This window comes from Sander lucioperca, chromosome 13, assembly GCF_008315115.2.
Source record: "Sander lucioperca isolate FBNREF2018 chromosome 13, SLUC_FBN_1.2, whole genome shotgun sequence".
In the NCBI taxonomy this organism is placed as follows: Eukaryota; Metazoa; Chordata; class Actinopteri; order Perciformes; family Percidae; genus Sander; species Sander lucioperca.
This window is the reverse complement of record NC_050185.1, coordinates 8640001-8654832: the sequence shown is the minus strand read 5'-3', so window position 1 is coordinate 8654832 and position 14832 is coordinate 8640001. Positions and strand designations below refer to the sequence as shown.

Genomic DNA, 14832 nt, shown 5'->3' with positions numbered 1-14832 from the left:
AAATCTGTACAAACACTGAAAAATATTGCAAAATACCTTAAAATTACATAATTTAAATGAAAACTGCTGTTTTCATACGGTTTTCTTTGGTAAATTCACAAGATTATTCAATCCATCCACAAGAACTCCCTGTTAAAGTACAGATTCCTGGATGTAAAACACATAAAAAATATGTAAAATGACTTTCAAATACCCTCCTTTAGGCGTTTATTTTATGATTATCCAATCTATTTACGGTAAATTCCTGTTTAATACTGTGTTTTTACTGTACAAAAAAGAGAAGATAATGGGATAATACCTTCCAGAAACATTGTAATAATAGTCATTACTTTATATAAACAATATTTGAGAGTATTTACAAGCAACTCTCCAATATATCTACATACTTTTACCATTAATGTATGTTGTTTACTTTAAATAAACATTCATTTATAGTTATTTACATGTCAAATTAATGTAAAATTACCCTATTTGACAGCCCATTAATAGTATCTTAAAAGCTTTAGGCATTTATTTTACATGATTATCCAATCAATTTACAGTAAATTCCTGTTTAATACTGGTTTTCTACTGTACAAAAAACAATATGTGATAATAACTTGCAGAACCATTATTTTATAGTCATTACTTTATATAAACGTTACAATCAACTCTTCATTATGTCTACAGGCTTTTCCCCATAAATGTATAAGGGTTTACTTTATATAAACAATATTGTATAGTGTTAAAAAGAAACTATCTAATATACTGTACTTTAATCATTAATATATCAGGTTTACTTCATACAAAAATACTTTATAGTGATTAAAAGCAACTATTCAATATATCTACAGACTTATCCCATTAATGTACTGTGTGTTTACTTTGTAAAAATATTTGACAATATTTACAATTAACTATCCAATATATGCATCAGAGACTCTTCAGAGGGTAAATATTGGTATAATGTATAGGGGTCCATTTTAGCTTATTCAATGTGGTCTCATACTGTGTGTTAGTGTTTTAATCGCTGTCAAACTTCATCCTGGCCAGTGTCTCTTAATGCAAGTCTACTAAATTCTAGCAATAGAGTAGGACTTGTATTTAGCTTTGCAGTTATTTGAAGAGGGGTTAACAGAGGTACTGAGACAGGTAGGACCAGCCATACCCGTTTAATGCATTGAATGAGGCTGACATGAACCCTCACTGCATGGCCTCAACAACTCCACAGCAAAACCCACAAGCAATTGTTCTCAATTATAGTTGGGTCAATGTAATTATATTAGAAACTACACTACTGTAATATTTTGCAAGCATATTTATGGTAATACAAACAGTAAAACAACTTGGCAGCACACAAGCTTAAAAAGCTATAGGACTACTGCACCAAATCACCACTGGTGACAAAGATGCTGTATTTAGATCTGTCTTTGTAAAAATAAACATTCTTTCACCTAAATATTTGTGGAAACAAAGCCATAGCTTCAGTTATGGGAATGCATAAGAGACAAGAGTCAACCTAAACTACAGGCCTTGGATGTACATGATGTCTATTTTAGTCCAAGTCTGTGATATGCTCATCACTATATAATCATGTTTTGGTCTGGCAAATTAGTTGACAAAAGAATCGTGCAGCCACAGTTCACATCACATAGGCCCACAACCCTATAGGCCTACAGGATGACGATACAGTACACAGAGAGCCAGGCAGCCTACAGCCTGGGTAAGCCTACATCTTCACCATCCTAATATTTTAGGGGGCATCTGATGTTCTTGCCTCATTTCACTTCCGTGGAGGCCATGGGCCTATTTCAGATTCATGGCCCAACATCTTTTTCCATTGACTGCTTACTTTGCTGATGTCTGCGGTGATGTCTCATACTGTGTCCACTCTGGCTTTTGATGTTTGTTCCTGTCTATGTCATGCAAACAGCTCAGAGCATGAGCTTCCCTCTTATGTGGGGTAGAATGAATATTCATGCATGTCCGGTACCTTAAATGCCTCACCAAGACGTCGGTGATCTGACCACCCCTGCCTCTGAAATTACACTACAATTTCCATTGACTTGCAATGGTTGCACAGGCATTGATGCACATATTGGGCAATGTGTGTTTCATTAAGGTGTAACATTAATAAGTTAAATGGATTGCCTGTGCCACAGCTATGCTACACTTTTATAAGGGGTGGAAAATCAATATTAATGCACACCAGTACCTCAAATACAGTATGTACCTGCTTGCCAAACTTGCACACCACCTAACCTAACTTGTTCCGCTAGTTCCAACCCTCATACAGTTTAATTCAACCCTGCGTTGATAGGAAAGTGTGTCCCCTCCTATGAAAGTCATGCCTCCCGACAAACAGTATGGACATCTGCAACATTATGCTTATTTGAGAAATTATCTGTGATTTCATTTCAAAACTGAAGGAGTAGGCTTTTCATAAAAGGCTGTTAATCCACTTTAAAAATGTTGGAGTCTTCCAATACAAACTCCAAACTGTTTTAGGCAAGGCTCAGTGAATGTTATGAAAATAAGCAATTCAGAAATTTGGGGACGTTTTTACTGTTTTTCCCAATTCCCCACAGTCAGAAACTAATATGCATGCGGGACAGACCTCTTTTTAATGTATTTGGTGTACTTCAAATAGAATATGTAGCATACACGTTCTTTTCCTTATGAAGTTAAAATTGTTGTTAAAACAATTTTTCTTAATATTAAGACCCAAAGTGAGTCACAGTGTTCAACAAAATGCAAGGTCATTGTGCAGTCTACTGCTCCCTCAAATTATTTTGCCTCTCCCCACTTTCTACAGGTCAAAGGGAACAAAGAGTTTTTCATGGGCTGAGGTAATATACGGTGAATAAAGACAGGGAGGACACAGTATGAATAAAGCTTTACATTGGTGTGCAATATATTTTTTTTCAATTTAGCAATACATGCAATGTGTGAAAGACTGGAAAGGGATGCTAGGGCTCAACAGTTCAACCAAGGCTTCTAGCATCAACGTGAACATTGATAATCAGGGCGTGAAGCGATGTAAGACCTTAAAATGGTTGAAAAAACAGAAATGTAAACAGAAATGGTCTCTTTAGTCTAGGCTATGTGCTTCAGGAAAGTGCGCGCAGATTCAAATAATTGAATGTTGCACAATCATTGGATGAATCATGCCGGGCAGAGACGATCTTGACCAATGATATTGTTTGACTTCATGGGGGGCTGTGCTAACGTCAAACTCATCTCGACGCAGAGACAGTGTGGATAATAATGTATATAAAAGCATAAATATAGCATCAACCAAATAAGATCAGGACAGGTGAGGCAGACAGGCTCATTCAGAAGATTCAGTAAAGGTGGACAGAGCTTTTTGAAGAAACTGTTAGGAGGTGTTGGCTGCAATTGGAGATAAATATAGGCCTAATATTCAGCCAGAAAAGCCAACAGGTGGAGTGCTGCAACAATTATTCTCCTGACTTGGATTGGACAAAAACTGGACCAAATTTAAGCCTCCACTCTATTTTTAAAACCAAGACATCCTTGCTTTGACAGTTTTAATATAATTCAGTTGAAAGATGTGATGTGATCGGATTATGAAATACCATTTACAGCACAAAAAGGTAAGCACAACATTATGTTGTTATGGCTTATTTAGCTTTTCTATTATTGTGTTTTTGTGTATGATCAGTATAGATTTGTTTGCATTTGCTCCACATTAATGTCTTTCTATTAGGTAATAATATCTTGAGCTGTGTTTGCCACAAGAGGACCTAAATTACCGGTAGTAACTTCTTCAGAAAGAAGACAACTTTTCACCGCAACACAACTTTTATATTCTATTATAGTCCCTTTTATTACTTTTTTTGGTAAGAAATAGGTACAAAAAATTATAAGCCTCATGAGTGGCCAAAGATTAATAAATAAACAAATAAGAGAGAATCAAGCATTAAGGCTAGCAGGGTGTTGCTTGTTTTTATGTTCATCACTTCTACCAGTGGGTCTACTACAGTATGTTGAACTGTTACCTGCATTATCAGTTGTAAAACAAACACAATGGCACTATGTACACACCCTTCATGATTTACACAGCAACAATTGCCAAGTAAAACGCCACACACATCAATGTGTTCAAGCATCCAGAATTATAGCCACGTTAATAACGTTTGTAAGAAACCAAACCGTTTGTAAATCCGTCAAATTTTCAGCGAGATAAGAGTATTTGTGTTCGTGCAGATCACTCACCTTACATCAGGTACCACAGAGCCCGCAAGAAAGCTTGACTGTGACAAGATGGCTGCCGGTGATGACGTTAGAGGCTCCACCGTAAGACATCTAGCCTTTATATATATCTATGTCTAAAACTGTCCACATGCAGACGAAGGCCCGGTGTACAGGAGAGATGAGGGACGAGCTGCTTGGCACGGTAGGATGAGATGTACACGGTTGAGCTAAAATGCAGAGTGGTCAAGATATAAGGTTCACTACTGAGATTTAAACGCTGATGGATGACATCTGCATTGTTTTGCTCACTACTTTCCTCGCCCTATCGCACTAAATGCTTGCTCTTGGGGGATTTACTAGAATTGTTGGGTCCTTCTTGTATGTTATAGAGTGTGGTCTAGACCTACTCTATCTGTAAAGTAACTTGATATAACGCTTGTTATGATTTGATACTATAAATACAATTGAATTGACTCCACCTCCAGATAGTAGTCCATTTACAATTTGTTCACCATTTCAAAGTTGGACAGTTTAGCCCCTAGGCTGCACTGCATTGTAGAGTTTGGCTTTCCAAATGAAATACTTATGTTTGGTAGAAAAACTAGATTTAAAGAATAAATAATTAAGGCCCCGTTCTGTCCAATTCACACATGTCCTTCTTTTGTATCCTTACAGGGGGTATCAGGCAAAGGTAAGAAATAGTTTTAATACAAAGGCATCTTAAATTCAGTGTCTTGACTGAAAAATGATACTTGATATTTAAACAGGCTAATCTTCTGATTGAGAGTGATATGATGAAGTTCTCCTTTCCTCTCTATAGGCATGTCAGAAACCGACTTGCGAAACAGAAGGTAAAGCTGCACATATTATTTCTTGTCTCAAAGAACTAATGTATACTGTATTTATTTATTGAGCTACATATAGGGCTGTAACAAACCGTGATTGCTGCTGTAAAGTTCAGGCTCGTTCCAAGCTCTGTTAAATCATAAATCCCTCCTCACTGCCAACTGCTTTTCAAACGATGGCAAACTAGGAACTTGTATCACTTTTTGTTGTAATTGTGCCCAAAATCAAAATGTTAACCAGGTTGTCCCACCTTGTGCAGAGGTCTTCCTCTGGATGAGCGTCAGTCTGCTGCAGAGCTGGAGGCCGTCCTGCAGCACCACCACAACCTGCAGGAGAAACTTGCTGAGGACATGCTTCACCTGGCCCGCAACTTGAAGAACAACACTCTGGCAGCACAGAACATCATCAAACAGGACAACCAGGTAACTGCACAGACACTATCGCAGTATTCATCACACTGTATTGACAACATTAGGGTTACTAAAATAACTTGACGGTGGAAAAAAGAATCACATATATGAAGATGATTTAAAAAAAAAAAAAAAAAAAAAAAAAAAAGCTTGATTCAAATAGTTTGTCTTTAAAGGTGGAGTAGGTAAGATTTATAAAACTAACTTTCTGTCAGAACTACATGAAGCAGGTAATAAAAATAAAAAAATCTCCTCTGGCACCACCTACAGCCTGTAGTGCAATTTGCAAAAATCCACAGCTTCCTGTTCAGATGCTCCAATCATCTAACTGTGTGTCAATCACCGCTCATGCATACGCATTCATTCTCCCTTGTGGGGGGAGGGGCTTAGGAGACAGTTTTGGGCTTTAGCGGATAGGGGGGTAGGGACTGAGAAGTTGTCGATGTTCAAATTTTTTGGCTAAGTCCTGGATCTTCGCAATCCTACTTACAGCACCTTTTTAAAACTTGAACAAAACTAAATTCATGTTATTTGGAAATCACACAATAAATACAGATGTTAAAATAGTAATTGATAACGAAATAATTGAAAGAGTCTATGAAAATAAGTTTGTCTATAAGTCTGGGTGTTGTACTTGAACACAAGCTGTGCTGGAAGCCCCACATCAAATATCTGTGCATGAAGATGGCCAAGAGTATCGGTATATTGAGCAAAACCAGATGTACCTAGAACCAGAAAACACTACATGCTTTGTACTGCACGCTCATTTGACCATATCTGTTATATTGGGTGGAAGTTTGGGGAAACCCCTACAAGAGCACCTTACAAAATATTTGCACATTGCAAAAAAGAGCAATCAGGATAATAAATCACACAGGCTATCACGAGCACACTAATCATCTGTTTTTGAATTCACCATTTTTTTTTATTTATGGACATTGTTAAATTTTAAACTGCACAATATATGTTTAGAGTTAAACAAAATGATTTACCATATAACACACAAACAGTGTTTAACGATAGAGACGGGGGATATCTTCTAAGAGGTACATGTTCAAACAACCTCTTGTTTGAACTACTCTTAAAAGCATGTGTATTTCAGTTTAGTGGAGTCCTTGACACTATGTGTATATATATATATACACACACAGTTCAAAAATAGATTCAGAAAAACAATGCTTGACCAACACAGAAAGGTGACCTGAATATATATGTGGGAATTCTATACACAGTGTATAGTTGTATGTTGTTTAAGTTATTGGATTATTGTATGATTTAAAATTGTGTATGCTGTATGTGCATATCTATTTGTTTTTTATGTAATAATATGATATTGTGAAGGAGGGGCAGGACTTCATAAGCACTATGTTTCGAGGCTTGTGGCTGGATGGTGGATGGGTGTTGTAGTTTTTATTAAAGAGAAAGATTTAAAAAAAATGTTTACCTAACATTTCAAAAAGAGCAAAATTAGTGTCTGTCGATTACTCGTTAACAGTGTATTGTATTTTTGGTTTATTGCCCAGCTCTATGTCAGACTTCAACATTAACCAAGCAATGTTGAATTTTTGCCAATATGGATAAAAACCTCAATACAATAGACACATATTTGCTATCTTATTTACATATTACATCAAAATAAGTACATCTCTAATCAACTTGTATTAAAATAAAAACAGCCATCAAAAGGAAACATGTGGCGTACAAACAAAAGAACACATGAACACAAGAAAAACTGCTTATAACAAAATGTATGTCTGTCTGTCACTCTGAGGATCCCTCGGAGTTGCTGTGGCTGGATCTGGCTCCGACACTCTGGCCTGAAGACAGCGCGGCCCGCTCACGCTCCAGTTCTTCTTCCTCCTCCAGGGGGAGACAGACATTAGTAGGTTTGTTCTGAAACATTAAAATATTCTTCTATTACTTAATTGTATTTCAATCTCAAAATAAGAAATCAAAGATGGTTTATTATTATCATTAACATTACTATTATGTTCAATTTTGCAGAATCTTGTCTTGTAACTGTTTTTAGAAGTTTAGGATTTAGCCGGTTTGAGTTTGTACAGGGTCAGTTTGATCAATTACATTTCAAAAATCAGCGTCCCTGTTACTCTTGATAATCAACTGAATGCACTTAAAGGAGAACTCCGGGCAATTTTTACGTTAATCTTGATCGCTATACGTATGTGAGTACTGTCGATAGCAAAAGAAACGAGCCGAAACGGTGCTAGCAACATGGAGCTGCTGCAGCTAATGCCGAGTGCTCCCACTTAGCTAGAACAGCAGTTTTGGGGGCATAAGATAAAGAGTGCCTTTGTGCCTCTTAACAGACACAAAATGCAATTAAAATGTCTGTGCAACATGAACAGGGCCCTTACATGACAACAAGATGCGTTTTCAACTCAGACATTGTTTAAATTCACCTACCCTGTTAGCTGCTATCTGCCGTCTGGGATGAGTGAGTGTGTTCAGCCAGGCTTCGGTAATAATCATCACGCAGCAGTTCTGTGTGTATTTGTAGCATATATATCCATTTTGTGTGCGATCCATCTGGCGTTGGTGAATAGTAGTCTCTGCAGTGGCGAACTGTGTGTTAGTTGCCTTAGCCAGGCTAGCAGGGCCAACCGGCATCCTTCTACTTCCTCCCCGCCTTCCCCGCCTTCCCCGCCTGCCGCGGCCGACAACAATCCACGGGCGCCCGCTGGTCTGGTGGATGTCCTCCAGAGGACAGTTCATGCTTTTGCGGTGAAATTTTTGCGGCGAAAAAAGTTTATTTCCCCCTCAAAAATAGGTAATTGAGCACTGTAGTGGTTATGATCATATCAGTGACTATGTAACTACATGGAAACGGGCCAAATGATGCCTGTTTCTTGTAAAGTAACAGCGTTACAGAAGGCTGGCTGTAGTCTTGCGCTGAAGTCCTGCGGGAATTCAGCTGTAGCAGGAAAAGGTAAACAGCAGTGTGCAGATCGGAGCGTAGAGTGTGAAGAGTGAAGAGCGGAGGTGTTCACAAGGGAAGAAGCTTGGAGTAAGGTAACTATGGAGCTAGAGCTAGCCTTCTGTAACACTGTTAAGGCGCTTTTCCATTACATGGTACCAGCTCGACTCGCCTCGACTCTACTCGCCTTTTTTGGTTTTCCATTACGAAAAAAAGTACCTGGTACCTGCTAACAGGTACTTTTTTTAGTACCTCCTCAGTCGAGGTTCCAAGCGAGCTGAGGCGAGCCAAAAAGGTGACGTGAAAGCGACAGACGGGGGTGTCCTGAACAAACCCGCTATTTTTAAACAGTTTAGCCAGCTGTTTTTTGTTGCTGCCTCCAGCTTAATTTGAAACAAAATGTGTTTTCTGGCAACACACACCTTCGACGTTCTGTGTGTGTGTCGCGTTAGGTCACAGTAGTTTACTGCGGAGCCGCTTGTTTACAGTTCTGCGGAGGCTCCGGCAGAGCTTTCGCCGTAGCCTAACTACACACGCACATGGCCGGCTCCACGCACACACTAGCGCACAAGTATAAACATCAGGCCACTTTTACATAGGCTGCACAGGCTACGGCGAAAGCTCTGCGTGGAGCCTCCACAGAACTGTAAAACAAACTCAAGTGGCCTGATGTTTATACTTGTGCGCTGGTGTGTGCATCGATACGGCATAACGACCAGCCACGCTGAGGCGGTACTAAAATCTGCAATGGAAAACGGACGCACAGTGTGTCGAGGCGAGTAGAGTCGAGGCGAGTCGAGCAGGTACCATGTAATGGAAAAACGCCATTACTTTACAAGAAACGGGCATCATTTGGCCCGTTTCCATGTAGTTACATAGTCACTGATATGATCATAACCACTGCAGTGCTCAATTACCTATTTTTGAGGGGGAAATAAACTTTTTTCGCCGCAAAAATTTCACCGCGAAAGCATGAACTGTCCTCTGGAGGACATCCACCAGACCAGCGGGCGCCCGTGGATTGTTGTCGGCCGCGGCAGGCGGGGAAGGCGGGGAAGGCGGGGAGGAAGTAGAAGGATGCCGGTTGGGCCTGCTAGCCTGGCTAAGGCAACTAACACACAGTTCGCCACTGCAGAGACTACTATTCACCAACGCCAGATGGATCGCACACAAAATGGATATATATGCTACAAATACACACAGAACTGCTGCGTGATGATTATTACCGAAGCCTGGCTGAACACACTCACTCATCCCAGACGGCAGATAGCAGCTAACAGGGTAGGTGAATTTAAACAATGTCTGAGTTGAAAACGCATCTTGTTGTCATGTAAGGGCCCTGTTCATGTTGCACAGACATTTTAATTGCATTTTGTGTCTGTTAAGAGGCACAAAGGCACTCTTTATGTTATGCCCCCAAAACTGCTGTTCTAGCTAAGTGGGAGCACTCGGCATTAGCTGCAGCAGCTCCATGTTGCTAGCACCGATTCGGCTCGTTTTTTTTTTTTTTGATATCGACAGTACTCACTTACGTATAGCGATCAAGATTAACGTAAAAATTGCCCGGAGTTCTCCTATAACAGTCTTCGGGGGGGATTATGTTTTCAGTGGATTAATCAGACTAACAACAAGGACAACAACAACAACATTGTTCCCACTGTTTAATTTTTTTCACCCTGAAACTGACTGACTGATCCTGATGCAAATGTGTCCTCAATGCTGTCTGTATAACACGTTACAGCAAGAAAATACTCTTTTATTTAATTTGGTACTTATTATAGAAAAAATAGAATGTGCTTACTTGTTTTGACTTTATAAGCTGGAGTTGATTTTAAGAGGAAATTCCTTGAAAGAAAAGCTAAATTTAGGCTCACATAAATATGAATTCATTTTTCATTTATTATTGAAAACTTTACTCTTCATATATGCATGCATGACTATACATTTTAAATGTTTTCATGTTCAGTTGACCTTCTGTGCACCACTTAATTTGGAATTAATTGTATGTAGAAAAAAATAAAGACAATGCCTATACTTCCCTATAATTAGTACCAAATTACATAGCTCTTTCCAGGAAACTTCATGAAATCGTTGAGAAAATGTAAGGGGCATTACAGACCCGTAAAACAAAGCTATACAGCTGTTGTTATTAACTGATGGCTATATGTTTGTGTGCTTTCTTGGTCTGTGCATTTGTAAGAACTGTACCTCGTGGCTGTCCTCCAGTGCTTGCATGATCGCTGCCACCACCAGGTTTACCAGCACAAACTGGGCCATAACCACAAAACTGGAGAAGTAGATTGGAGAGACCCAGTACAAGTAGCTCAAACAGCCATCATCGTTGGGACGGCATTGCCTCAATGTGTCCTTGAGAAGCACAGATCAAGATTCAGAAATGAAAAAAGAGGCACAAAGACTGAGACATCATTACAAAATCTTTCTTACTCTGAAATCTTGACCGGTAACCGTTAAATCTGACAATAAGAAACTTAAAATATGTCTATTAAAACATTCAGGAAATAAACAAAACAAACAACTTCTTATAAGTTGGGATACAACATTATTGCAACACTTTATTTAATGGGTCTGTAATTTACTAATAATTTCCTGCTGTGACTAAAACACTCCCGATGTTACACTAAAGCATTTAACTGAAATAAATCAGTGTACCAACTGAACACTGTCTCCATCTTTCCTATAATTAGAACCAAACTTAGAAAAGATTCTTTCCAGAACACTTCCCAGAAAATGAATGGAAACATATTAGAATATCCTAGATCCATAAAATAAACACAATGTGTCTTTAATGGAGAAATAGGGACTTGGACTTCAAACCTTATGCTGTGCACTGAATGCAAACTCCAACTAGTAGAACATATCACACACTTTTAAACAACCCAGCACATCGTCCATCACATCACACTGTAGAGTGATCCCTCTCTCATTGGCTGGAAGGTCACATTCAGAATACCTGGACAGTGTAACCAGACACCCATGATGAAGGTGTTTGCAGTTCCAAATGAATGCATCAGTATTAAACTGAACAAATAATATATTTTAATCGATTTAAATATGGCATTTTGTTGGCAAGTTGCCATGGTATGAGCGGGATACCAGCCCTCAAATTCAATGCTTGCAATTGCGGGTTATTGATTATCTCATATAAAAGTGCTTTCTCAGTGGTTTGGGTATAATAAATGTATAGAGCTGGTGTGTATCTGCATGCATGAGTGTGGACATACTGCCATAATCCCGCTCCAGTTGTCTCCGGTGCACACTTGGTAGAGCGTGAGCAGGGCCATCCCAAAGTGTTTGAAGTTGGTGTATCGATGTAAACCCAGGCAAACGTTATCGTCGGTGCATTCTGATTGACACAGAGGCAAACAACACAGACATACAGAAGTGATTTTTATGCACCATGGACATGTTTCAAATAAAATCCTTTAGATGTATGTGTATGTTATGCTAGTAGTGTGACTGACCTAGCCTGCCAAAGAGCTCCACTCCCAGCGCAGCGTAGATGAAGAAGAAGAATGCAAAGAGTAGACAAATATTTCCAACCTGAAATCAAAATGCCTATTAGATCCTCCACACAGCAAACTTTATGTACCTCAACTTGATGGAACTACAAGCCTTTTTTTGAGACAGGCTATCAATACAGACATGCCATGCCGGGGTGGTGATGGCACAGTGGATATGACACATGCCTTTGGTGTGGGAGACCTGAGTTCGATTGCACTGCGATACATCAACCAATGTGTCCCTGAGCAAGACACTTAAACGTTCAGTACGCTGGCCGTTCCCAACCTGGCGCGTGCAAATGTGACGTCATGGGATCGCCGTAACTGTTTATACTCGCGCGTGGTGGTCGCGACACTAGTTGCAGTCTTTCTGCATTATTCTCCTGAACAGAGGAGGCGCTAATGAGGAAAGGCTACCGACTTTGCTATTTCTAAGGACTAGAAGAAGAAGAAAAAGGTAAACAACGGCAGAACTGGCAATGCTTTGATTTGATTCGATGACCTACTTCGTCGGATCAAGCCTTTCATTCACCATAAAAGAACTCATCTTAACCCAGTAAGTTTACAAGAGAGACTTGCAGTCACTCTGAGAGTCCTGGCATTCGGTTGTCGGCGAACTCGTTCAGGCCTCCTGTTTCCACTTTGTCGCGCGCCGCTGAAAAAAATAGAGTGGTGCACGCCCTCTGCTCGCGCACCTCAAATCCTGGTGCGCCAGCGAGACTAAGGCCTTTTGACGTCAGTAAAAAAGTCTCAGAAGTGAATTTAGTAACGAAACATTTCAGTGTCTGAAATATGAGACCTGCTGTCTCGTCTCCAATGTATCTGTATGTGGTTCCTCAACCAATCAGCGCGCAGCTCATCAAAATATTCATGAGCATACCATGTTTGGAAGAAAAGCTCTCGTTCCAAATAGGGCCAAAACACAGGGATGCATAAGGGCCCATAAAATAGCAACCGGGCAGTTTTCAGCCCAATCAATGTTACATACCCTATTAGGAGACCTTAAGGAACAGTGTGAAATGCCCTATACAATCATTCTATCACCCCTTTAATGTGTCTGTTTAGTTGCAAATAGGGGTGTCACGATTCTACAAATCCTCGATTCGCTTAAATTTTCGATTCTAAGGTCACAATTTTTTTTAAAGCACAGGTTGCTATGCCATTATTTGAATAATATTCGAAGATTTAATGCTCAAATGCAGCCTGTTATTAATATGTACTACACTACTGAGGCTTATGCATTGTCAATGCCACTATAAGCATGTGGTTGTTGTTACACGTTCTGTCCACTAGAGGGACTACCAACATTAGCCTGGCCTTGAAGGGGACCTATGTCACAGCGCATTGCATTTCCGACACGCCACTGTCTGTTTACATTCATTTTCCACCACGAGCACACAGTGACAAACACAAATCAACAGAGAACTCTGTAATGAAACAATTATCTAACAAGTGTATTGAAGCAGCTCTGTTTAAAGGCTAACGGTGCTAGCAAAAACAAAAGTGTTAGCCACGATGCTAACGGCATTGATAACTAAGCCAAACTGTGCTGCCTATCACTGCTATTTTAGCAGTTTAAAGCAAACCTGTTTCTAGCAGATTGTTACGTTACTGAGAATACAGCTGCCATGTTAGTCGTGCTGCCAGTGGAAGAATATGTTACACGCACATAGCAGAGCTTGCAAACTGTAGCTTTTTTGTCGACAACGCGAACACTGTCAACATAACTCACTGGAAATCCAAAATACTTTCACACCGTGAAAGAGGGGTTTCAAGTTCTGTCGATGGGTCTCCTGCATCTGTAGTTTCCATGCTATCTTTTGACTGGCTCTAGCTAAATTAGAGGAGGTTGACTCACAGCACTTCAACACGTGTGTTATTTTCCGCTTGGCAAACCGACTGGACATGACATGGGGGCGTGGCAGCATCGACGATTCCATTTTTTAATTCGAAGTTGGAGATTGTGACTTAATTTCGGTCACACCCTTAGTTGTAAAGCACTGTCAAATATTCCTTTAAATGCAAATTTAATAAAAAAACACTAACTGCAGACAGGACATAAACAGATACATTATGGTCACAATCTGCATACTGCAAACAAAATCATTCATAGTCACTTTATATTTATAATGAATCGGACAAAACGTGTTTTACCTGTGACAGCGTCTTGATAATGGTTTTCAGCAGAACTCTTATCTTTTTGGCCTTCAGCACTGAAGTGAGACACAGGAGTTGTGTGAATAACTTTGTATATGAGCATACACAACACACACACACACACACACACACACACACACACACACACACACACACACACACACACACACACACACACACACACTTAATTAGACATTTGACACCTAAAAATACCTTTACAGCTAAAAAGATTTCCCTTTGTCGAGTGTGTGTATGTGTATACCTTGTGCTAGTCTGAGTACTCTACAGACTCTAAGGATGCTGGGATTAATGGGAATTGAGTCTGACATATCCATCTCTTGTAAAATAATACTGATTATGGAAATCAAGACGACAGCAATGTCCAGCAGATTCCATCTAAACACATACAAAGTCATGCAACACTTTAGGCACCAGCAATACCAACATTCAAAAGCAAATAAGGACAGTCAATTCTCACTTATTCTAGTGTGTTACCTGCTTTGTATGAACCTCAGTAAGCCAAACGCCACAAGCTTTAGCAGGACTTCGATGATCAGGATGACAGTGAACACATAGTAGGAATAGTCTGTAATCTTCTCTACATACTAAACACACACACACACACAGAGGTTTATTTCTATCCCCTCACACAGTCAATGCAAATTTGTTTTTGGTATCAGTTATAAGATGTACTCTGTGTGTGTGTGTGTGTGTGTGTGTGTGTGCATTTACCGGAGGTTGATCATAATGTTGGAAAGCCATCATT

General features: G+C 39.6%; 1 protein-coding gene and 1 pseudogene across 1 annotated transcript; one reads left to right on the top strand and one right to left on the bottom strand.

Annotated features, from left to right (window-relative positions):
* Positions 1-4306: 4306 nt before the first annotated feature.
* On the top strand, positions 4307-5537 carry LOC116065015 (vesicle transport protein USE1-like). The gene is made up of 4 exons (XM_031320467.2): positions 4307-4399; positions 4873-4888; positions 5018-5048; positions 5303-5537. Exons 1-4 carry the CDS (start codon positions 4328-4330, stop codon positions 5535-5537), a joined length of 354 nt encoding a protein of 117 aa, XP_031176327.1. The 5' UTR covers positions 4307-4327.
* Positions 5538-6942: 1405 nt separating this feature from the next.
* LOC116064824 overlaps positions 6943-14832 on the bottom strand; it is a 23576-nt pseudogene continuing 15686 nt past the window's right edge.

Bases quoted from the DNA above. Each gene is read 5' to 3' on its own strand.
- LOC116065015 (XM_031320467.2), top strand. From the start codon at position 4,328: ATGTCTAAAACTGTCCACATGCAGACGAAGGCCCGGTGTACAGGAGAG. The intron at 5,049-5,302 runs GTAAAGCTGCAC...CACCTTGTGCAG, and splicing joins ACCGACTTGCGAAACAGAAG to AGGTCTTCCTCTGGATGAGC.